The sequence below is a fragment of the Leptonotus elevatus genome, chromosome 3, assembly GCF_054856555.1.
Source record: "Leptonotus elevatus isolate MCC_2025b chromosome 3, RoL_Lele_1.0, whole genome shotgun sequence".
Taxonomy (NCBI): domain Eukaryota; kingdom Metazoa; phylum Chordata; class Actinopteri; order Syngnathiformes; family Syngnathidae; genus Leptonotus; species Leptonotus elevatus.
In genome coordinates this window covers 2225860-2250966 of record NC_141241.1, presented here as the reverse complement: position 1 = coordinate 2250966, position 25107 = coordinate 2225860, and the positions used below count along the sequence as shown (strand labels likewise).

Below are 25107 nucleotides of genomic sequence, written 5' to 3'. Positions count from 1 at the left end.
TCGCTTTAGTCTTAGCCCCTTAGCTATGCCTTTAGCCATCATGGTAACTTAACTTTTACCAAAACATCTGGGATCTGTTTTAAATTGAGAAAAAAAGTTGCATAATATACCTCCTTTCAAATCCAGACTGTTTTTTGGTTGTTTTTATGTTTTAATATTAGCAATAACTTGCTTTTCTCAAAATTATTAATTCTTATGGCAGATTGTTTCCATTTCCATGATTTTCTGTGGGGAAAAATGCTCCGAAATAAAACAAAAAGTATGTTCAATCTTAGTGGTTCCATTAAACCTTTAATGGACAAAAGTTTCATTGTACGTTGCCTCTGCCTTCCTATTGCCGCCATCAATAATGGAATTTGACATGTTCTTTTCTCCGTAAACGTCATGTCCGTCCCCCCCCCACCCCACCCCCAATTATTAAATTTTTTTGTCATAAAGCCGATGTGATGAATCATGAATTAGAATCTTCATGCCATTAGAACATTCAGCAGCCTCGGGTTTCCTTGGCTAGATTATTTACTTCAAGTTGGCAACACAAGTTCAAATGAAGGAACTGGACATCTCTCGAGACAAGACAGGATAACAACACAACACTCCACCATGAATAAATGATGCTAGTAATGTAGTATCCGCGGCTGAGAACGGCTTGTTTCCGTTCTTACGGGGCATGACTTGCGCACGCTCACGTTAGTGACTTCAGCCAGAGGCTCGATGGGGAGGAATGAATCGGGGCTACATTTAAATCTTGCTGGCAGTTTGAAAACTGAAATCTCCACCCTTTTAGGTCCTGAATACAATTACATTTAAAAAAAAAATGCTGATTTAATATAAAGCTGATGTCAGCACAATATGGGTCAGTTAGTGGAGACCAGAGTTCAAAGCAAACAGCATTTTAGCTGTTATGCTGCATGTTTACATTAAAAATGATGTTTGTTTCTTCCCACATACATACGATTAAGCTCTTTTCAAGAATTTATATTTCCCAAATCTTGTACTTGCGCTGTACTTTCTATTAGTAATTTGAAGTTTGTGTGTAATTTTAGGTTGGGTGTGTTTTTTTTCTTTGCTTTTAAAATGGATGTAAAACCCAAATGCTTTGGGTCTAACGAAAAACAAAGGAAACGAGCTCTCTGTTCCAGTACTTTTAGAGGGGGAGGGTCCTGACAAATCCTGCTTGTTTTTGATCTTTTATCACACGTCCAACTTTAGTTGTGTATAATTTGGATTCAATACGTTTGACATTTGGAGAAGCACACTCTCTCATTGTTGTCGGGAATATTAATGTAATCCTGCTCTCCTCTTAGCGTGAACGGCATAAAAAGTAGAAGTAAGTTTGCCTCTCGGCATCTCTATAGCAGACTTGTTAATTGATGAGCTTTTTCGCGGCTTTTGATTCTTTTTTTTTAGGTCTTCTTGTTTCACTCGAAGCAAGAAAAACTTTTAAGCCCTTTTACAGGAAAGGAAATGATCTTTTTTTCTTTTAAATGTGGATTGTAGAGAAGCAGCAGGTATCTTTCAGTAAGCAAGGAAAACTTGCTGTTGAGTGTGCAAAGGTTATAATGTTTTTAAAAGGCAGATGACAGCGTGCTAGGAAGTTGGTAAACAAGATCATACTTGTCAAACACTTGATTTATGAGGCTTTTTGCTGGAGCAGATTTATATGAAGGTTTCTACAGGTGTTTGAGTTTCTCTTTGAGTAGGAAGCAGCTTGCTGGAGAAATAAATACAGAAATTAAAGATGCAAAAAGTGATGATCGAGGCCCTGGCACCCCCCACGCTCTTTTTATCTGTAGGGCCCCCTGAAGGGCACCTGGAAATGGCCAAAATAAGCCGAAAATGGCCGATTCAAACCAAAAGAGCAGATTTCTCTCATAGTCTCTTCAGGCATGGATTGGATTATTAAACCTTTTTTGCAGTCTACACATGACAGATGCGCTTATCAATATTTATGTTACTACTACATGTATTCATGAAAAAGAAACTATGAAAATCTAGATTGTTGCATCATAAATAAAAAAAGCCACATTGATAAATATATGGTACTGTTAAACCCGCTTGATGGAAGTAACACAGCGAAGGAAACAACATCTTTGTGGCGACACGTTAGCAAGATAAGAGCACAGCCAGTTTTCTTATGCGTTCAAACAACTGCAAAACGTTTGAGCTAATATGCGCTCTGATGTTTGGCTGGCAAACACTCATGATCAATTCATGACTATGGGGGGGGGGAAAAAAGTTTGGAATTGACAGTCAAGCCTCCGAGGGAGGGTGGGGTGGGCGAGGCATGACGAGGCATCCGCAATTATCCTCCCGCCCGCCGTGCCGTCCTTTCATCCACTTCTCGAGCGCGAGTGCTGCCGGCAGATCTCGTTTGGCCCCCGCATTCTCCTAATAAGTCTTGTTAGCACGACACGCCAACTTTTACAAATGGCCTCAGATGGTGGACGTGCCCAACAGTGTAAAAGAAGACCACCTTGGACCCACCTTGGGGTCTGTTAGAAGTGCTTCTGCCTGCACTCTACTTCCCAGTGACAAAAAAGAATAAATTGCAAAGCAAAAGCCACCTCTTGGGATAATAACTGGCCCAGTTTCAGTATGTAAATTCACTATTTTTTCCACTAAGGGAAAATATAAATTCACTATTTTCTTGCAGAAGTATGGAGGCAAGTGTGACAGATTTAAACAAAGATTCAAATAAACTGATTTTTACTTTTCAAATATTTTGTTCTGTCATACGGATTTTTCCTTGACTGTTTTTTTGGGGACTTTTTATATTATTGTAGATTTTATTAGTATGTGTAGTATATTTTTGTAGTAGTACTAGTAGTGTTCTGATTTTATTTAGTGATATTACAGATTTGTTTCCCGTATTTTCTTATTATTTTCCACATATTTAAAATTGTTTATGTTTAGTTTTTCCTGATTTTTTTTATTAGTTTTTTTTCTCCAAATTTTACTTGTTATATTGTTTCCAAGATATCTTTTTATTCTATTATTTTATTTTATTTTTCAGATTTCCTGATTTTGATGTTATTCTTGTTTTTCTTTAAATGTTCATAATTTTTCTGGTTTTCTGATTATAATTTTTTTACCGTTTTCCCTTTTTTCATATTTTCACCAGGTTCAACATTAAAGATTTTGGTCTGCATTCTTATTATTAAGGTTTATTTATTTTCCCTTTTCTGTGATCTTTTCTTCTGATATGTTGTTCAGATTTTTTTTCCAACTACTTGTAAATGACCTTAGTAGTTATCGCACTTGCTCTACCACAGAGAGCTTTTAAACACGTCTCTCCCTGGCAAAGTTGAATATTAATTACAGCACAGATCCTTTTCACTCTTTTCAAATGTTCAACATGTCAAGACTGTGACCTCAAATCATTTCTGTGATCTCCCGTCGGTCTTGCTACGTACATTTAATATTAATGTTATCACTGCGACTGAGCGTGTGCTGCCCTACAAAAGAGGCTGCTTCTTTGTCTTAATAGTATATTACTGTAATGTTGAATGGAAATCAGCTATGTGAATCACTACACTACTAAATACATGCCAATTGTTAGAAGAGTTTAAACATCAAAAGTTCACTTAGACCGCTTCAGTTTCCCAATTCAACTGTGTGAAAGGCAGCTATGTGAATCACTTTTCTATCAAGATGTCCACCAACAGTATTAGGCTTACAATGATTTGAGTAGTCTCTACAACTAAGAAAGACTTTAAATGTCCAAACTCCACTCTGAACACAACACTCCAATTCCCCATGCCAGCTGTGTGAATGTCAGCTTTGTGAACCACAACACTATCGGTAAGCCATAGGACTGTTGGTTCACAATAATTTGAGTCGTCTCCGCCACTGACTGAAATGTTTAAATGGATACAATGTAGTCTGACTATCTAATTTCCCCATTCCATATAGCTGAAAATCAGCTACTGCATGTGAATCACTACACTATCAATATTACCCCTGAAAGTAGGTTCCCATTAATTTCAGTAGCGCCTCCACTGCAGAGTTAGTGTTAAAATGTTAGAATCCAGTCTACTGTAAGTGAAAGTCAGCTATGTGAAATACAACACTATCTATAAGCCACTGAAACGTTGGATCACAATAATTTGAGTGGGCTCTACCACTGAAAGAAGTGTTTAAATGAATAAACTGTACTCTGGCTATTCAATTTCCCTATTCCTGAATATCAGCTATGTGAACCACTATGCTATCAATATGACCACCATTGTTAGGTTCCCAAAAAACTGTAGTAGCCTCCACTGCAGACCAAAGTGTTAAAATGTTAGAAGAATTTTGCCATGCAAGTTTTGTGAAAGCCAGCTATGTGAATTGCTACACTCTCAAAACTATAGGTTCTCAATTATTTGTGTGGTCTCAACTACTGAACGTAGTGTTTCAATTGATGATGGACTCTGGACTACAATTTCACCATGTCATATATTGGAAAATCAACTATGTAAACCACTATGCTTCTAAAGGTCCCTGACCATCAGTCCACAATTGTTTTAGTGGTCTCAATTACTGACAGAAACATGTTAACAACTTAACATTTAAAAAAAAAAAAAAATGCAGCCGTTTTAAAGCTAGCGCTGTAAATTACTACACTAACAACAATAGGTTTACAACAATTTTTGAGGGGTTTCCACTAGTGACAGATATTGTCAAATATCAAAATTCTCCCCTAAACAATCCTATTTCAGTCCGCTGTATGAATCACTTCACTATCAATTTGCTAGCCCCAAACATTAGGTTCCCAATGTTATTTTTTACAGCGTCTACTGTGCAAAGTGGGTGCTCTCTTTGATGTCGGTGGCAGGAGAGTGACTCATCCCACTTGACAGCGCGATATTGATGTTTACTAAACAACACACACAAAAAATCTTCCACATGAATAATAATCAATAGGGAAGTGACGATGATGATGATGATGATGATGTGGTATGTCTGGCGGGATGTGAAGGTGGCAATGAAGGACTCTGTCAGAGTCAAACATGCTCACCTGGGATGAGCTAATTGTGGTGTGTGTGTGTGTGTGTGTCTATTACCGGGCATGTCTGTCGGGCAAATTCAGAGGGCGGCAGAGATTCTTTATGAAGGCTAAAATTCCACTGAAATCGTCATACTTTGTAGAACCAAACAGGAAATAAACACACCAGCCTCGTCTTGCATGACTAACAGCAACAGGTGTCTTGGGGTGTTTTCAATTGATTTCCATTTGTCAGAAACGTTGCACGCTAAAGAACGTAGATGGCAATGGATTGACTAATGACTAATATTTATATTTATGCGCACATAGACATTTCATACAATTCAATCAATACACAAACTTTTATCCAAGCCTTCCACTGTGTTCTCATTACTTCGTCTGTTACAGCGAAACTGCCTGAGAGGTGGCGGTACGATTTACAGCTGCAGACAGCTGCTCAGTGCATGTGGGCTGTAACGTTCCCTGCCCAATACTTGCCCACTTCCACTTCCACTTCCACTTCCATATGTGCTGGCATTGGAGTTGCTGTGAGTTGTGTATTCATTTGTGTCCGTTTGCTGAGGTTTTTTTCCCTCCCAATCCACACTGTGCTCCCCTTCCAGGATCTTAGTCCTGGGCTGCTTTGTTTGTTTGTTTGTTTAAACTCCCCTTTCTCTGTTACCACATTTTCCCCCTAGATTTTACAATTTTATTCCAGATATTTCAGTTTTAACATTTAAGGCTTGAAGCACTTTCGTTTCTTCACATTTTCTTCTCAGATTTTTCTCTTCACATTTAAAAAATAAATAAAACTAACACACTTAAGTAATATAATTTTAAAAATCCACATTTAATTTTCATTTTGGATATATATGTATATTTTTAATTTTACTGACCCCATTGTTTTTAATGTATTGAAGAAACAAATTACATTAAAGGGATTTTTAAGACGTTTCACATCATCAGATTAGCCTTTTTTTTTCTGAATCAATTATTTTTTTCTTTATTTCTGCTGTCTTGTTTGTAACAGAAGCTGTGATTTTCTTTTTCTCCCCTGCCCAAGAACTCATCCCTCAAAGTTCACGCGGCGGCAACAATGCCTCGTAAGCCGCTGCTGCAAACACAGAAGCTCAAGTAAACGTCAACAGTAAGCTCCTGAAAGGCCACGGCGAGGCCTTTTTTGATCCCGCCTCAAACAGCAACAGCCTTCAGTCTTCTGAATGGTGTCTTTTGACGATGGGAGCAGGCGGGGTCGCGGGGGTGGGGGCGGCAGGGAGAAGGTTGCCTCATTAGTATGCCTCCTTTAGGCGCTGGGGCAGCACGCAGATGCACCGGCGAAGGAGGGGGTGTTGTTGGGGGGTGCGAGAAGCTGGGTTGCTCACACGGGCCGGGATTCTGGCGTTGGCCGATGCACGGCCAGCATCTCAATGAAGGCGCTCACCCCTCCTAATTCTCAGATGGCGAGCCGTGACCCACTTTTCCAGCAAGACAGGTTCATGCAAACTTGATGAAGTTCTCGCAGCGCCCGAGGTGAGCCGAGCAATATGGAGGCAGAACAGCAGGAGGGCGCGGGGGTGGGACCGGGAGGCGGCACATATAGGGTAAGGGTGGGCAAAATATGGCACGCGATAAGCGAGCCGCGCCCTTCCTTAATCCGGTCTACTGAGCATTTATCTTGAACATTAGCATGACTTTCAACGGTTCCGAGGCTCCCTGCCCTCTCCTCCCTTTGGCCAGTTTTCAGGAGCTTTAAAGTTCTCAAACCTCGCTCTGTCCAACTGCAAATGTCACTAAATATCCATCATGCAAATGGCTACGGTAGCAGTTTAAAAAAATAAAAATACTCTGCTGTCACACAGAAAAACTGTTCCAGCATAAAAGAGATATGGATCCTCTGTTCTACATGACCACATAGCCGAACCGGACAGAAACGTTTTACCCACCCATGCAAGAGCTAGGTCAGATTCCCAATAGCCGGGACCCGAAACCCAGTTTTGAGGGGTGCATGAAACCAATTCCATTAGTGAGCGGCTTCATCTTCGGTCCATGATTATTTGATGAAGCCCAATGTGATATTAATCCAAGATGGCAGCCATCAAAAATCCTACATTAAAGACTCCCGCACACGTTTTCCAAGCTATTTTAGTAGTCCAGACGGCGAGGTTGAGGCTTTGTTTCATCTGGTGTCCTGCTACTTCTCATCACAATCACTGCAACTTCCTCACAAGACCTCATAAGGCCCCAAAGTAGAAGACATTTTTATTGAAAAGGGGATGTACCCACATCCACTTTTTGTGATCCTAAGAAATCGGCATGTACTTTTCCATTACGCTGGTTTCCTTTGAAAGGCAACATTTTTATAGTCTACTAATTAGAATATGGTTAGATGACCAGGTATCCTCTTGTATCTCCTTCTTTCCATCAAGTTAATGCTAAAAAAAGAAAATAAATTTAGACTATATTCAGATGTTTGTACAGTTGTTGTTTTTTAAGACTTTTTGCCCCCGATAACATCCCCCACCCCACCAAAAATAAATAAATAAATAATTGAATAATTAAAGTGGTCTTCTTTACTGATTATGTGTGATTTTTTTTCTACATATTTTTTTTCTGCATTTCAATATTGAAAAACAACTGTTAACTGATAACCCCACACCTTTTTTTTCTTTCTGATTTTCCGCATGAAACTCCAGGGTTTTAGATTGTTTTCCAGTGTTTATTTTTTCAGGTTTTTCTTTAAGGCTTTCTTTTCAGATGTTTATTTCAGCTTTTTTGTCTTTATGCCCGACATGCCCACATTTTTAGATCCAAACGCAGCATCTACGATTTTATCACTTTAGTCAGCATATATTTTACCATTATGCCTCGACTTGTGTTTCTTTCTTTTCCACGGCATTTTGATTTACAAACTATATACAGTCATTGGTAGTCACTGGTAATGCAATCATAAACCAAGCTACAGGTCATTTATTCCAGGCAGCCTCTTTGATGGCTCAATTCCAAACAGTTTTCCAGCAGTCATTTCACCTGAGGTCTCCTTTTACATGGACAAATAACCAAACAGAACATCAAGAATTTCATTAGCAAGATTGCTCAATTCCATACAGACTCCCAGTAATCAACAGACAATCATTGCACATGGTTACCAGATGTCCTCTTTTCTCCAAGACAAGTCCACTTTTGGGGTGAGGGGGGACAAAACTAAGCATCTATTTTGTCCCTACCAAATCTCAGCTAATCATTTTTCAGTTTCAGGTGTTTGTTCAAATGTTCAACACAAACGCCGATACAAGGTATAACAAATACTTGTGCTACGTAAATGTGACAAACGTTATATTGACCGCGATAATGATCATATCTCAGCACAAGCATCATCTGAGCTATAGCCAGACTGGGAGGAGGAAGCCTGTAGATGATTCCGGGAATCCTTAATCGACTCAAGCCCTCGAAATGCATTATGATATTAAATGCCACTTAAATCTCCAGTTGCGCGCTTTCTGACGAGCTAATTAAGTGTATTGTGATCTTCAACAAATCTATCATTCTTTAGACTTATTCTGGCACAAACTTTTGTCTTTATCAAGACATTTGGAAAGCGGCCCAATAGTGCTGAATTTAGATGTAGGTGATTGTATCTGGTCCCGATCCAAGTTTGAATAATTAAGAGTAAGTAAGCAGATTCTGCTTTTGTCATTTGCTAATGAAAGTGTATTTTGTTTTTGTTTTTTTTGTTTACCTATGGCTCGGTGGACAAGAGATAAACTACATCAAAGCACGTCATCACCTCGGTTGACAGGAGTCGGCAAATTGTGCAAGCAAATTTTTTACATAGTTTTTCTACAATTTATTCACAAATTCGACCCGTTTTTATTTCAGATATTCACATTGGATGTTTACAATCTGTTAAAGTGGAAGTCAACCTTAAACATTTCTTGACAATAATATGTTATGTGACTTCACTAGTCTAAAACATGACATTCCGTTTAATATTACATATTTGTAATATGAGTTATGAAGCAAAATCCTGCCGTTTTTATCCATTTCAGGGGGCGGCCATTTTGCCACTTGCTGTCGACTGAAGATGACATCACAGTTGCTCAGGGAACGACCAATCACACCTCACCTGTTTTCTCAAGCTGTTCTGTGATTGGTTGTTACCTGAGACCTGAGCAACAATTATGTCATCCTCAGTCGACAGCAAGTGGCAAAATGGCCGCCCCCTGAGATGGATAAAAATGGCTGGATTTTGCTACTTAACTAATATTCTACTAAAGCAATATTAAACAGAATGTCATATTTAGACCAGTGGGGCTGAGTAGAACATATTATTGTAAAAAAAAAAACATTGGGATTGACTTCCCTTTTAAAGATTTCTTTTTTTCTATTTATTTATTTTTTTGGGGGGGGGTGGTGGTCTATATTCATATATTCAATTGGCCAGCATACTTTTAGGATCAAAAGAAGAATCGTTAGTGACATAACCTTGATCAACATGTGACCTTGGTCAGCATCTTCCATTGTTCTGTGAATTGCCATTCTCTTTAAAGCCACCATTTTGGTAGGAACATGGTCTTATGGTTGAGCAACAATGTGCTTTTTCTCATAATGGTTTTATATAAGGTAGATCTTTGACACGTTTTCTTTCATTGGCAGTTAAGAAACATTTATTGATTGGAGTCTTAGGACGCAGAAAACAGGAACTTGTACAAACTGCCTTGAAGAAAAAGTAGGCATAGAGAAACAAATTTCAAAGACAGATAGCAGAGGGGTAGAAAACAATTAACAAACACAGCGTCCATATACAGTGCGGTTTTGTCTTCAGTGATGTGGTAGAGAAGCATTAAACACCGCTTAAACCTCACCAATGTGTGCAAATAGTCGCTTGTGATCCCATTGTTATCTTCAAAAGAATATAAAACAAAGCTCTGCAGGACTATTTGGCTTCGCTCGTTTGCAAGTAGCACACGTGATGATGTAATGTTAATGATGTGTGTGACTACAGATAAATCCCAGCGGTGTTATTATGGAATGCTGCGTGATATTACTGTATTTTTTTTCTTTTTTTTATGGCTGCGTTTCCAACTGGGTATAAAGCAAATTGATGTGGGCTCTTTAAACAAGTTTAGTGCATCAGCGGAACGGCGTGACAACAAAATGGCGGTGATGATGAGGATGATGGATCCATAAATTGCTCTTCATCAAACACTGTCATAGTCAGGGAGACTAAACCAGGACATCAAAATGTTATGGTGACGAATGGGCCCTCACACTCATCTGTCGGCTATAGCTAACACAAATTCAACAGTGATCAGTCTAAAACCGAAGAAGGAGTCAACGATTGTACGGTTACACAACCTCATGATGCCTGAAAACGGCCAACTAGCAACTGATAACACTAAACGGACGACTTCCTGTCTGGCTGCTTCAGACTTTTTTTTATTTCGACTCATGACACAGCTACTGAACTTTCGTATGGTACCAACCTAGGCTAGCCAAGCTAGCACAACAACTAATTAACCGTTCATTAAAGAATCAAGGAAACGTATTTAAATGTGCAAAGACCTAAAAGCTTTGAAATCAGCCTTTTCTATCTGTCATGAGTGAATGTAAACCTTTGTAAAGCGCTTAGAGCACCATTTTATGTAGATAAAAGCGCTATATAAGTGCACTCCATTTATCATTTTCTATTAAAGAAAATTGTATTTCAAACGAATCAAATCAATAGCCTCAGAAGGGGGGGGGGGTGTGGGGGAATTCAGCTACACCTGAAAATGACCATCTACTGCCTGAAAATGGCTGCTTCGATGCAAAATGGCCGACTTCCTATGTTATGACAAGCGTTTTGAGACATGTTGACTCTTGAGGACACATTGCATTACAATCGCAGGCAAAATCCTCTTGGACCCTCCACACCCGGGTCACCACCTCTTCCAGCTCCTTTCTTCAGGTAGGCGCTATCCAATTATGCACATTAAAACCATCAGATATTCCAATAGCTTCTTCCCTCTTACCATCGATTCCCAAAAATTCCATAGTGGCACTTTGCAAATGTTTGCCAATTTTGCACATCTCTGTGTGACAATATTATTCTGTTGATTATTGTAGCTTCAGCTCTCCACATATTTGTATAAAATGTTGTATAAATTAAATATTGATTGTTGATCAATATTCCACAGCACTGCACACTTTCAAGTGCCCAAGGACTTTGCACATTCAAAGTTGTATCACAAAAATCGCATTACTGGTCACTTTTATGCTTGATGACTCTCTGCAACATTTGCACAGCTGTCATTGGTCACCACAACAGCGCTTATTGTCCCCCTTAAATAACACAAAAACTCTTCATCATATTTAGGGGTGTCAAAATGAGTGCGTTAATTTTGAGTTAATTTAAAGTTCCTTTAACGGCATTAATTCTTCTAATGCGTGATTAATGACTGCCCCTTACTTGGGTCAAAATTTTTACAGTAATAAATGTAATAATAATGCATATATTTCTGGAGACTACTATTAAAAGAAAATTGCAGAATTTCACAAGTGACTTCATGTTTAAGATTAGCTCTTAATATTAATATGAAAAGAAAAATGTACTGAGCTGTCACCAACGTCTGACAAATGCAATTATGCCATCTAGTGGCAGAAAAATGACCTCAACACAAATGTACCACATTCGTTTTTTACAGTACAGTACAGCTTTTAATTTAAACTCAATTTTGTGAATTATTATTAAACTACTATATTAATTACTAAAATATGCAGCTACATTTATGTTAACAAGACTATGAAAACTTGGACAACAATATTCTAATGTACATTCAGAACAGATATAAAATTTGCGATTAATCGTGAGTTAACTATTGAAGTTATGCGATTAATTAGGATAAAGAAATGAATCACCTGACACCCCTAGTCATAGTTGCTTGTCACAGCAGTACTCGTGTCAGTAATCGTCTTGTTTATACTACAAAGTAGTAGAAAAAATTCCTTCAATGTTTTTGGCCAATAAAGATGAATCGGATTCTGATTTCTTGAGCCCAATCTGATATATATATTTTTACCTGTGGTGAAGATATGAGTCACATTGTTCCAACACCTATGGAACACTGAAAATAATCTGCTTCGGGATTATCACCTGCTCCAACATCAGAGGTAGAGGCGTTAATTAGAAGGTGCAAACAAGCAACACTTAACCGCAACCCGTCTGACACATCAGCTTCTGACTGAAAATCGTCTTTCTTTAGCTTCAAGTGTGACAGCCAGGCCCAATCTTCTTCACTTCAAAAAAAGAAAGAAAAAAAAAGAGCCCTTGCCTCCCGCTGCCAAGCCAAGAACAAACTATTATCTGGACTCCGCACTTTTTCTTTTAGGCGGCCTTTTGGCGACAACGCTGCCATCTTCGCAGAGAGGGCCGAGGACAAGTCGTACCGCGGGCGCATACTGATGGCAGCCACGCCGTTTTGTTTTTTTCTAGCTGGTTGCTCGGTTTAAATAAGAGATGCGCATGTGAAGAAATGTCCTTGGCTGAATATATTTTGGATTAATTATGAATTTTAGATGGCAGATATGCTAATAAAGATGCTTATTTTTCAGCGATGTCGTACATTTTGGACAACTGAGACCAAAATAATTAGTCAAATTGCTCATAAAATTGCAAAACACCTCAAAGTATGCATTTAGCTTTTTCTTCTGCTTTTTTTTCCCAACACTTATTCCAGACCAAGGAGCAAATAGGAAGCTTTGTCAAGAAGCCTCGTCTCTTCTTCAAAGCTGCGAGACTCAGCATACCTTATTATTGCATTTTATTAGAAATAGCGGTAAACTTCTGTTTACTTTTGCAGTAATAAAGAACAAAAAAAAATGTGTGCTCACTCACTTTCACCTTCAGGCCACCTTTGTTGAAGTCAAGACTGACAGCTTTGCTGTTTATGTTAAAACATTTACAAATACACTGCAACAGATTAATTGTATTTCCACTGGGGTAAAATGATACAACCAAACGGAAATATCATACAACAAAGCCTGAGGTTTCGAGCATCTTAGCAAGTTCATCCGAGTGATTGCTGCTAGGAAATATGACCATCTCAAAATCAGTCAGGTCATTTAACAAACAAAACAGCTGCTTGCAAGTTTACAACATTGCTACACTAGTGCTAATTTCTTTAGCTTGGGGAACCTCATTCTATTTGTTTTGTTTCTCAATTGGATTTTTTTCTCACAGCGCCACCCCGTGTTGCAGTTGTAGCCCGTTTCGTTAGCACACAAAGCCTGAATTAACAAGTGCCAAGTAGTGAACTGTAACACTTACACATTAACGCTCAAAATTACTTTATTTGTAACCTCCGCAGTCTTTAATCCTTGTTCGTTAGCTCCTCTGGCCAAAGTCTCCAGGGAGCATGTTTTATTACCTCCACCCACCACCCACCCTGTACTAGAAAAGTGTAATTGCACATCCACCACAGTAGGTGGCAGTGGCGCTCTCATTGACAGAGTGTGTGCAGGGAGTATAAAAAAATGATAAAGGGACAACAGAAAATAATTGAGAAGCACTTCTATAATGCAAAATGAACCCCGGCACAATTTATACGACAAACGAGGCTATTTTCCTCTTTCTAATCTAGCCTTCTGTGGCAGCCGGCTCATTGCACCTAAATTAATGGCGTGGTATGCTGGTCACACAACCTTGATTGACCACTACAGTCATCGCATTGCACCTTCTTCAAATCCAAATCCTCATTTATTGTGCCTTTCACATTCATAGGCAGCACTTTATGCTTAAAGTAAGCCATCAGAAATGATCAGCCATATTCAAAGGACGCCAGTGCGTTTGTTTGTCAGCCTTTTGCTGCAGGATAGCAGAAAAACAACAAGACGGCTGCTGGAGCAGAGCCACGAAAGGCGGCAATCGTCTGGCGGGTCAATCGGATTAGTAGCTCTATAGTAAAAAAGGCAGGAAAAAAATGCTAATGAGACCGCGACTTTTTCCCTTTAAACTTGTTGATGTTGTTTTTAAGGAAAAAAACCATCAAGCCGGCAACCAATCCGAACCGGGGTGGACAAGAGGGGAGATAAATGATGCCAACAGGTTACACCATGAATAAATCATGACGCGCCGCTCGGGGGTCACGGTAATCACCGAGGGTGCCGCCGCTTTCATGTCCTCGCCATTCTTGTCTTTGCCTTTTAATGCATTTAGGAAAGATGGAGAGGGTGGGAGGAAGAGGATGCGGGTGCAGGGTACCCTCTAGTGGCGCACAGCAAATGAGTTGTTGAATAAAAAGGTTAAACGGGAGCCCAAAAGTGATGCGAGGTGAAGAGGGCTGGGGATGGCTATATGCGTGGGAATTTCTTCCTGAGCGACTTCATATGCAAATGAGGAAGCCTGCAGGACATGTGCGCACTGCTTCCACGCACGGCGCAACGCCACAAGCGTGGAGACACTCAAAATGCACTTCTATTGAATTTTTAAGGAGCTTGGCTTAAAATGATGTACTGCAGTGGAGAACGCACCTGCTTTCAGTAAGACATCACAAAAAGCGGCATTCAACACGACAAGGGTTAAGATACACATGAAAAGCTCTGATTTTGACTGCCATGGAGGATGTACTTGAAGGCTCGCGAGGAATGGCTTTACACAAAAAGATCCATCCGGCACAATTGCACAAAGCTTCCACTTATGACAACCTGTGAAGCTATAGAGGATGTGCATAGTTTGTGAAGGATAGCCTTAAGCAAAAAAAAGATACATCCTGCACAAATGCACAAATATGCATTTTTGATGTTGAGGATGTACATGAAAACTACTTTACGGCAGGTGGCGCAAGTCTTCTACACACAAAATCAAAATAGTTGAGCCACAAAAAAAATCATTTTTTTCTCCACAATACTATAGAGGATGTACTTGGAGCTTCGTGAGGAAGGACCTTAGACACAAAAATGCTGCATCCAGCACACCCCATGAAATGCATTTGCCGAGAAGCTTTGATTTGAACAAGGCTAACGATGATCTTAAACACGAAACATTGCAACCAGTAGGTTGACAACACCGCAATTATTTCCATGTTGGATCCACAAAAAATGAAGGGATGTCTTGGTTAACCAAAAAATAAGCTGCATCCAGTACATTTACACATAGCTTCAATCGTGTTGAACTTGAGGTGGCTCAGGGTGTAGAGACGATCGTTCAGTAACCAGAAGGTCGGCCGTTTCGATCCCCGCTCTCCCCAAGTCATGTGTCGTTGTGCCCTTGGGCAAGGCACTACACACACATTGCCTTCAGTGCTAATCACACTGGTGTATGGAAGGTGCGAAAGTTTGGTGGTTGGAGGTGCCGTAGGCGCACACTGGCAGCCACGCTTCTGTCTTAAGTAGCTTACCGCCACCACAGAGTGAATGTGTGAGTGCATGAATAATCCATTCCATTGTAAAGCGTCTTTGAGTGTCTCGAAAAAAATATAAATCCAATGCATTATTGTTATTAAAGCTGCATCCAGCACGTGAACACGGCTTCCACACGTGACAACACAAACCTTGAGCAACACAAAAGACATGAGCGGGAACACAGCAAACCGACACAACACAACTAAAGATTTCACAATGCTGACTAAGGCTTTCAAGTTCCTTAAACACCGTATATGTTTCAGTATTTTGTGACGAAAATGACGTACCGGAAATGACCGAGCAATGGGCTGAGAGCGCCCCGTTGTCTCCCATTGTAAAAATGCTAACTAAACATATTATGTTGCGTTTCTGTAGCAGAAAATAATCATACAATAATTCCGTCTCCTAAGGAATCCATCTTTCTTTCTCACTGACAGAATAAAGACGTTCTGTAATCACACGGTGGGGACGGGAGGCTTGGCAAAGCCTATGATATATTAAAGCCACTGCTCTGTGGTTGAAATTTCCAGCCTAGGGGGCGACAGAAGCTACACACTAAAGCTTGCGGACTCTTGAAGAAAGGAAGCTTTGATTTGGGCCTCTGTGGATTATGAACATGAAAGCCTGTTGGGGTTTCAATGAAGAAGAAAAAAGATGCATCCAGCACCAAATCACCGAGTGCCACCCCACACAAAATGCATTCAACTCCACTTTCCAAGAAGGAGTCGTCTGATTTTTTTTTTACTACGTGTGGTATTTGAAAGCTCCTTAGAGATGATTTGATCAACAAAAAAGTGCACAACATCACCACGTTTTAAACTATACAAAATGCATTTTTTTGGTGGACTTTTCAAAAAGGAAGCTCTGATTTACGCCAACTCATGAGGCTTTGATCTTGAACGCATCCGACATCCAGCTTTCACATACCACAAGTGTGTAACAACACAAAATGCATTTTTCTGAACTGGTGTGGAGACTAAGCTTGAAGACTTGTCGAGTATGGCTTTAGTATTCATCGCAAAAATAGGCTGCATACAGCATTATTATTAACACAAATGTTAAGCATGCAAAATACATTTCTGGATGTATTTGAACACTTGTCAGGTATGGCTTGTACCTTCAACACAAAACAAAATCTGCATCCAGCACATTTTTGCACAGCTTCCAGCACATCACACAACTGCAAAGGTTCTTCTATCATCTTTGTAACAATTACTGAGCCACACAAAAATGCTCTATTCTAGGCTTGTCAAGAAGGAAATCTTCGGTTTAGACCGACGGGTAAGAGGGTGGCTTCAATATTGAACCAAAAAAAAGCTGCATTCGGCACATTTGCGCACAGCTTCCACACACGACATCACACTACAGGTGTTATTCTTGCACCTTGGTAACACATACACATCAGTCTCAAGTTCATACATTGCGGGGGGGGGGGGGGGCTGTTCCCTAAGGTGGGTGGTGGAGGGTAGTGATATGTAACTGGTTGACCTCACTGCGCCATTTATTTCTGTTCCATTTGGCGCAATCTGTCGGAGCAGTTGGACGCGGACGCAACATCCTCCTCCTCCTCCTCCTCCTCCTTGTGAAAAAGAGGAGGAGGAGGATGCTGATGAAGAGGCCTGCGGGGGTGCAACTTTCAGGGTGCCCCCCCCCCCAACCTCCCCACCTCCACCATCACCACTCATCCCCCAACCACCACGTACGTACTCATGCAACAAAAAAAAAGAAAAAAAAGAAAAGTGAGGTGGTGCAAGTGACACACACTGAGATCGACTCACATGGATGTGATGTTTTTGAACAAGTCAGCTATGTCCACGGCTCCGCTGCTGTTGGCTCCGGCTCCTTCCTGCACCGCCAACAGCGGGAAGAAGCGGCCGCTGTCCGACTTATTGCAATAGATCTCGGTGGGCGAGCAGCTGCACGTCGGCGGGCAGTCCAGCATGGAGCTCAGGTGGTCCCGAAAGAGGAGGCTGAGGAGCAGGAGGACGGAGAAAAGCCGCCAGCCCCGGCAAATCCGCGGCGGGTCCAGACATACATCCATGTCTCCAAGGAAAGATGGAAAACAGAAGAAGAAGAAAGGAGGAGGTCCTGGTGTCCTTCCTGAAGAGAACAGAGGATGCTCTGTGTGATGTATGTCCTTGCCTCCTCACATATATATACATATATATATTTATATATATGTATACACACACACACACACACACGCACGCACACACACAAATCCACACACGCACGCGCACACGCACAGAGAAAGCGACGGGGCGATGCAAATTAAAAATAAAAAAAAACCACGGTAATCAAGTGGAAGAAATCTCCAGGCAAACGCGCATGGTGGCTCCCTTCCCTGGACTCTCCGATGCTGCTCTCCTCCTCAGCGTGATGCTGGAGCAGGACTGACTGGATGGAGGGATGAGAGGGAGGAGAGAGAGAGAGAGAGAGAGCGAGAGAGAGAGAGACGCATCGAATGAGAAGTTGGGGGCGTCAGAGTCCCTCCCACCGACTGCTGTCGTACTGACACCTGCAGAAGCTGCATGCAGTCAAGTGTGATTACAGCGCCTGCACACGCGCATACACACACACACAAACGTATACAGTATACAGGGAGCACCAAATTAGGCATCATGAACATAAAGGCAGTAATTCAATAATTACAGCTTTATTTTCTACATGATGTTATGGTTAGAAACGCAAATTCAAAGAAAAAAAATGCAACATAATTTCAGACCGACACAATTGCCGATAATGCTAATTTTCAAGCAATGCTAACAACAAAGTGACATTTCCTTCATCTTTTATTTAAACATTTGCCATAACTCAAAGAAATGTCCTTCGTAATGGAATTTATATATTAATTATATATTAATATAAGACGTTTCAGCCATTGGTGTTGGTGCAGTTGAAATGTTAACGCTAACATCAATTAACAAAATGACGTATGTGGTTAATGGCGGTTTTAAAGCATTTTATATATAAAGTTGAATTGAGTTAATTAACTCATTCACTGCCATACATTATTATTCTTATTATTTTTAAAGATTAAAAATTAGGGGCAACAGGCGATTATATTTTTTATTTTTAATTAATCGCATGATTTCACTAAACACACGATTAATCACAAATTTTATATCTGTTCTAAATGTACAATCAAAAATTATAGGTTTTCATACTCTTGTTAACAAAAGTGAAGAAAAAAAGTGAAACTAATAGAAATTATTTAAATGTTTTTTGTTTTTTTATTTATTTATTTATTTATTTTTTGTTTTTTTTTATGTTTATAGCCGTCAATGGCAGTGAATGAAAAAAAAAAAAAAAAAAAAACATCAAAAATTTGGGGCGTCAGGCGATTAAAATTTGTAATTGTAATTAATCGCATGAATTCACTAGTCAACTCACGATTAATCACAAATGTTATATCTGTTCTAAATGTACGATACAAAAATTGTTTTTATACTCTTGTTAACAAAAATGGGAAAAAAATTTAAACTGATAGAAATAGTTAAAATATATTTTTTACGTCTATAGCCATCAATGGCAGTGAATGAGTTAATCATTTGTCTAATAAGGTGGCCAAGACTCAATGCAAAGTCATTAATAACGTTTTTTACAGTAGAAGATATTACAGTTATTGGTGTACTCAAAATGCTAATGATAAACCAAAGCCAACAACAAAGTGACGCTTTTAACGTCGACATCGTCCGACTTAAACAACAAATCGGCATACAATTTGCACAGCAGGAGACATTTTAGCCATTGATTAAGAAAGCAATCTGCCTAACTGTGGCAAAAACTCAAGATATATAATAATATAATTTGTACATATGACAGAGAGGCCATTAGTGGACTCTGAATGCTGACGCTCAAAACAATGCCAAAAACCAAAGAAAATTACCATAAACTGTGAGAAGGCTCCATGAGATAGGTAGGCTACATGTAGCAAAATCTTTCATATGGTTTGCACAGTAGAAGAGATTCTGATTATTAGTGGACTAGAAATGCTAATGCTAAGAACAATGCTTGCAGTAAAGTAACGCATTTCCTTGATCATTTTGGATTAAACGTGGTCAAGACTCAAAAGCAACATCCTTCATAGTGTTTTTTGTATGTAAGAGGACATTAGTTCTGAGTGCTATTGGAAAAAAAATAATGCTAGCAACACTATTGATGTCACGATGTGATGATTGTAGCTAGCAGAGCCTTCAGCTGTAATACAAATGTATTTCCAATAAAGAAAATTGTATTAAACTGTGGAAAAGACCCATTTCAGACATTGGTGGATTGTAAAATGCTAATGCTCAACACAATGCCATATTGATTCTTCCAACAAAGAAGACTGATCAATATGATTTGACCACTAGAAGTTGTGTCTGACATTGGTCAACTCTGAACGCTAAAGCTAATGCTAAAAACAACACTAACACTTTTCCTTAAACTGTGGAAAAAAAAACATAAATATAATTTGTACACTCCAAAATTATGTTTCCAAGCACTTGTATAATATGAACGCTGATGCTAAAAACAATACTAACAACAACAACAAAAACCCAACATTTTATGAACTTGGAGGTTCCACTTTAATTACAAATGAAACTGATGAGCGGCTGGGCGCGTGTGGTTGATATCTGCGTCTAAGTAGGAATTGGAGGATTACGATGTGAGATTGAGAGCGAAGCGTGACGTGAGCCAGATTATGATCAAAGGCTGGCATCAGATTAAACGCCATTACGCCGCGATGCCATTGTCTTCGCGCTGTAACGCCATTTAAACAAGGCGGCATCTTTTATTTCCAGCCTTCTACTCGGCGGCTAATAAATGTCCAGCCGATAAAAAGGTGAAAAATATGACAGAATTTGGAAGAGAGAGAGAGAGAGAGAGAGAGAGAGGACGAGCGGAGCCAAGTATCCACTCTGCATGTTTGACTTTATTGTTGACTTTATTATTTTATGCCTTCCATTGCGCTCCGCTTTCACGCATCAGGCGGAAGCAAACAACCCGTGAATGGTTAACTTTTCCCCCACGCCAAGGTCGCATGCGGCATACATTTATAAATAACACTTTTTACAAGCCTAAAATGTCTAAAAAAGGACATTCATGGGTATTTTTTTGACACAGGGATCCTGAAAATTTGGCTCAGGGCCTAATAGTATATCAGTGAATATCAGAATTTCAGACTGAGACTGAGATGAAAATTGAAGCACAAGAGCCACAAGAGATGAATCAGTCTTTTGTAGCTTTTACGCAAACACATTGAAGCTACCTATGGAGGCGATGAACACATGAAAAGTGTATTTGTGCAGGCAGACAGTAAACTTGTTGAAAACTATAGTTTTTATAAAAAGATTGACTTTGTTTCTCTGTTGACATGCTTAGATGTTTGTTTTTTTGGGGTTTTGTTGTTTTTAGGGTTATGCTCCCTGTTTTTTCACCATAAATGTTGATATTCCCTTGCACAACTCCTTCCGACTTTAATCACTTTGTTCAAACAATTAAACTTTATTAATATTCCTCCCAACTTGTCAGCAGTGCTTTATTAATCTTTTTCTTTTACGTTGTGTGTACCATTGTATTTTTCCGTCAAGTCTATTCCTGTATCTTGTACTATTTTTCGCACTCGTTAGTAGCACTTTAGGTTAACTTTTTAGTCATTTTGTATATCATTAGAATAATGCCTTTGACATGCTTACTTTGGGGTCCAACCAGTCACATATCGTCACAAAAATAAATATAAATACTCAAATAGCTACTAACAACTAATATAAAACAATCAAATAATTTAACTAACAATTAATACAAAATAGAGGAAAATACTAAAATCAGAAGTAAAAATACATACAATCAGGGAAAATACAAATATATTAGAGGAAGATATAAACGTATTTAACTTGACAAATGAAAATAATTAAAAACAAAAATGCATAATATTATCAAAAATGTTTCTCTCACTCGCCCCATGAATGATCTCAACCGTTCTCCTGCCGTGTAGAGGGCCCTCGCCCGGCAAGTAGTAACACAGAGTTGCCGGGGACTAATTAGGCAGAAACGCCGTGACTCCTTGCCTTCAAACAGACTTGAAAAGAGGACATGGACTCAGATGCGCCACATTGGAGAAAACACACACAGATTTGCTGATTCCCCCCCCAAAACAAACTGCAGCACACGTGCTTTGGCGCACAACACTGCAAACGACACGCTTAAAGGAGACATAACAGTAAGGCCATATGAAAGCAAAACAAACATTTGACAACCATTTGACGTGTTCTTTTTTTCAGTGCTTTGTATATGTCAAAGCGTACATTCCGCAGTTTTCATATGATTGTCTCGAAACCGATGGGCATGCAGACAGTAGGTAGCTCACCTCCAGCGTTTACAAAGTGAGTTAGAAGAAAATATGTTGTGAAAAAAAAAAGAGTTGCTTTGGAAAAATACTTCTTGCCATCTGGGGAACCGACTTTTAAACAAAAGACGACATTGGGTCATGAAGGCTTTATCTAATAAAACAACCCGAAAAAAGCTCAGTGTGAAGCTGACGGTCATCCTGCAGGACTTCATAAAAGCGCACGTGTCAAAGCGGCCGGCCTAGCACTCCAACTTAAGTGCTAACATGGCGATTTATTTCAATTTGGGCAGCGACGTGGGGACCCCGCATCCCCTTGCCGGCTCGGTTTGTCTGAAATTTCAAAGCTAATGTGGCTCCGAGGCTCCCCGTGTAATAAAAGAGTGGTCCCGCCGGTGCTCTAACCATCATATTCTGAGTGCCGCACGCTCTCTGCAGTCAATGTCTTTCTTCAACTGCATGTTTACCAGCAACTGGTGATCAACACACACGGCAATGGAGAAACCCTCCATGCAAAAGTCAATACTGCATTCAATCTAGGAGCCGACACTATCACCTTCAGGAAAAAAAGAGTAAGCATGGAAACCAGAGTTAATGGTCCGGTGAGTGTTGACTAGACTCGCACACAAGTGAGCAACACTTGTGTGATCTGACTATCTGGATTTATATACACACGTTTACGCACACGTATACGCACACGCACACATATACGCACACACATTTATATATATATATATATATATTTATATATATATATATATATATATATTTATATATATATATATATATATATATTTATATATATATATATATATATATATTTATATATATATATATATATATATATATTTATATATATATATTTATATTTATATATATTTATATATATATATATATATATTTATATATATATATATATTTATATATATATATATATTTATATATATATATATTTATATATATATATATATATATATATATATTTATATATATATATATTTATATATATATATATATATTTTTATATATATATATATATATATATATACACACACACACACATGTATACACACACGCATGTTTTTGTAATAACTACCATTGCATTGTCTTCAGTTCAGAGGCTGCATCAAAGCCTTATGTATACTATAACATAAAAAACAAACAAAAACCGTATAACTACATCTTTGGGAGCATGGTAATATTTAAAACAGAACGTATTTATACGTTTTGGGGAGAAAATGAGTGAAGAGCTAGTAACTTAAATGAATTATTAATATTTTATTACTGCTAACTTTTGACGTGGAAGTGTCTGCTGCGTTGCGACTGGAATTCCTCCAGTACAGGCTTAAATTAATCGCACATTTAAAAAAAAATAGTGGCGTTAAAGGAACTTTAAATTAACACACAAATGTTGACACCCCTACAAAAATACACAATTATAAGAACAAAAACTTAAAACCACACCCTTCTTCTGTGTCAGCCAATGAATTTCAAAACCCGCCCTTGCGTTTCTCCCATCTGTGTGAGCTGTTGTGACAAACGTGGCCTTTCATGTACAGAAACGTCATCGTGACTGCCACCTCCGTCTGTCTATCATCCTCTCCACGCAAGAGTGCAAGGTTCGGTGGTGACTAACACTTCAGAGTCGCACTTGTCACAGCTGTCAGCCTCACTTAAACACCAACAAAAACTGCATACCTCTCATTAAACATCAGCGGCACAAATTAACGCTTCCATCCGTTGAGTATCTCTAGCTGTGGTTTAAAACTTTTTACACTAAATAACCACCTAAAAAAATTACTTAGCTCGGCAAGTAACACCTCAGCCGTGTACTCGGCTAAAGTGTTAATTCAATGAGATTTGTGTTCCCCAAAATTAAGACACTGCACATTTTGCGCACGTTGACTGTGCTTAAACATTGTATGTAAATAAATGTTTCAAAATAAACACTTCTCAAAGAGTTCATGCAAATGTAGTGAAATTAAAAGTTAAATACAACTGAACTCTACTCAAGCAGTGACTATTTCACCACCACTAGAGGGAGCCTGTGTACCACTAAGTGCACACTATGAAAATCCCTGCTCTATAGCATTTGTCCTCATTAGATTGGCTGTGAGCTGAAGCCTACCTAAGCTAACTTTTGGTGAGAGGAAATTGCGCGCGCACACAGACCCAAAAATAAACATTCACCATTATATTCACACTGTTGGTTCACATATACATTTTTCTTGCAACTCTATTCAAGTTTTTTTCCTCATATAAATGATTGCCACTAGAACACTGGAATGTGGAGGATGCCATTTTATCAAATTAAAAATAAATAAATAGCCCCACTTCTCTCGAGACGTGATCATTAGCACCATAAGATGGACGTCCTGTGCGCCGGTGCCAGCATCCTCATCCATCCATCCATCCACCCATCCAGCTGCTGCGACGGGTTGCCAAACTCTTTTGTTCACCGTCGAGCCAAAGAGGAGCCGAAAGCTTTTGGCAGATAATATTCTTATCATCGACACGTCCCCGGATAAATGTGTTGTGCTATTCATCAATTATTCAGCGGTTATTTTTAAAATGCAGCTACAGAAAAACATCAGATTTTATTTAGTACCTTTATGATTTGAACATAAAACCTTAGACAGAATCTAAAGCCGAATCAGAAATTGAAGCACAGTGATATGTTGACTCACTTGGATCTCAGATTAACTCATTGTGCCTTAATTGCGCCTTTTTTTTCTACTTCACTTCCACTGAACTTAATAGTCTTTGTTACCTTTTGGAATATAAATTAGGCAGAATGATCCCACTTGTCCATTTTGCCTTGTACTGCCACTTGCTGTCGACGTAAAATGACATCACAGCGCCTAAAGGCCCAGGTAACGATCAACGTGGCTCACCTATTTCTGGGTTTGGTCGTGACGTTCTTAAAATGAGCCCTTATGCTGCATTCACGGAAGGTGGGATGTTGGATTTATGCCACTCGGATTCTCCCAGTTCTGACCTCAAAACGTTCGAGGTGAGTGTGAGCCAGGTTATGATCAAAGGCTGGCTCGCCCTCTCTCGTCCTCTCTCTCTCTCTTCCAATTCTGTCGTCCGGCATGCACGCTTCTGGGTTTGAGGGTGGAAAAGTCCGACATCCCACCTTCATCGAATGCAGCATTAGGCACTGTGATGTCATTTTCAGTCAACAGGAAGTGGCAGTAGCTACAAAACAATATGGCCACCCACTGGGATGAATGAAAACGGGTGACTTTTGCTAGCTAATTCACATTACACAAACACTATATTAATCAGAATACTCTGTTTAGATTACATATTGTAGAGACAATATTTGCAATTTTTTTATTTATTGGCGTATTGAAGTATGAAAAAAAAATAAAAAATTCCCAGAATAGTACAGCGTGCTCACCAAGTTCACACATAGAAGAACATACAA

The 25107-nt window shown here is 39.3% G+C and overlaps 1 protein-coding gene across 2 annotated transcripts in view; it reads right to left on the bottom strand.

Annotated features, from left to right (window-relative positions):
- The window catches only part of ntrk3b (neurotrophic tyrosine kinase, receptor, type 3b), a 234992-nt gene that overhangs the window by 173403 nt on the left and 36482 nt on the right, over positions 1 to 25107 (bottom strand). For both annotated transcript variants that reach the window (XM_086071367.1, XM_086071368.1), the window contains exon 3: positions 17122 to 17740. In XM_086071367.1, the coding sequence (XP_085927493.1) occupies positions 17122 to 17384 (263 nt within the window). In that variant the 5' untranslated portion in view covers positions 17385 to 17740. The remainder of the gene's footprint in view (positions 1 to 17121; positions 17741 to 25107) is intronic.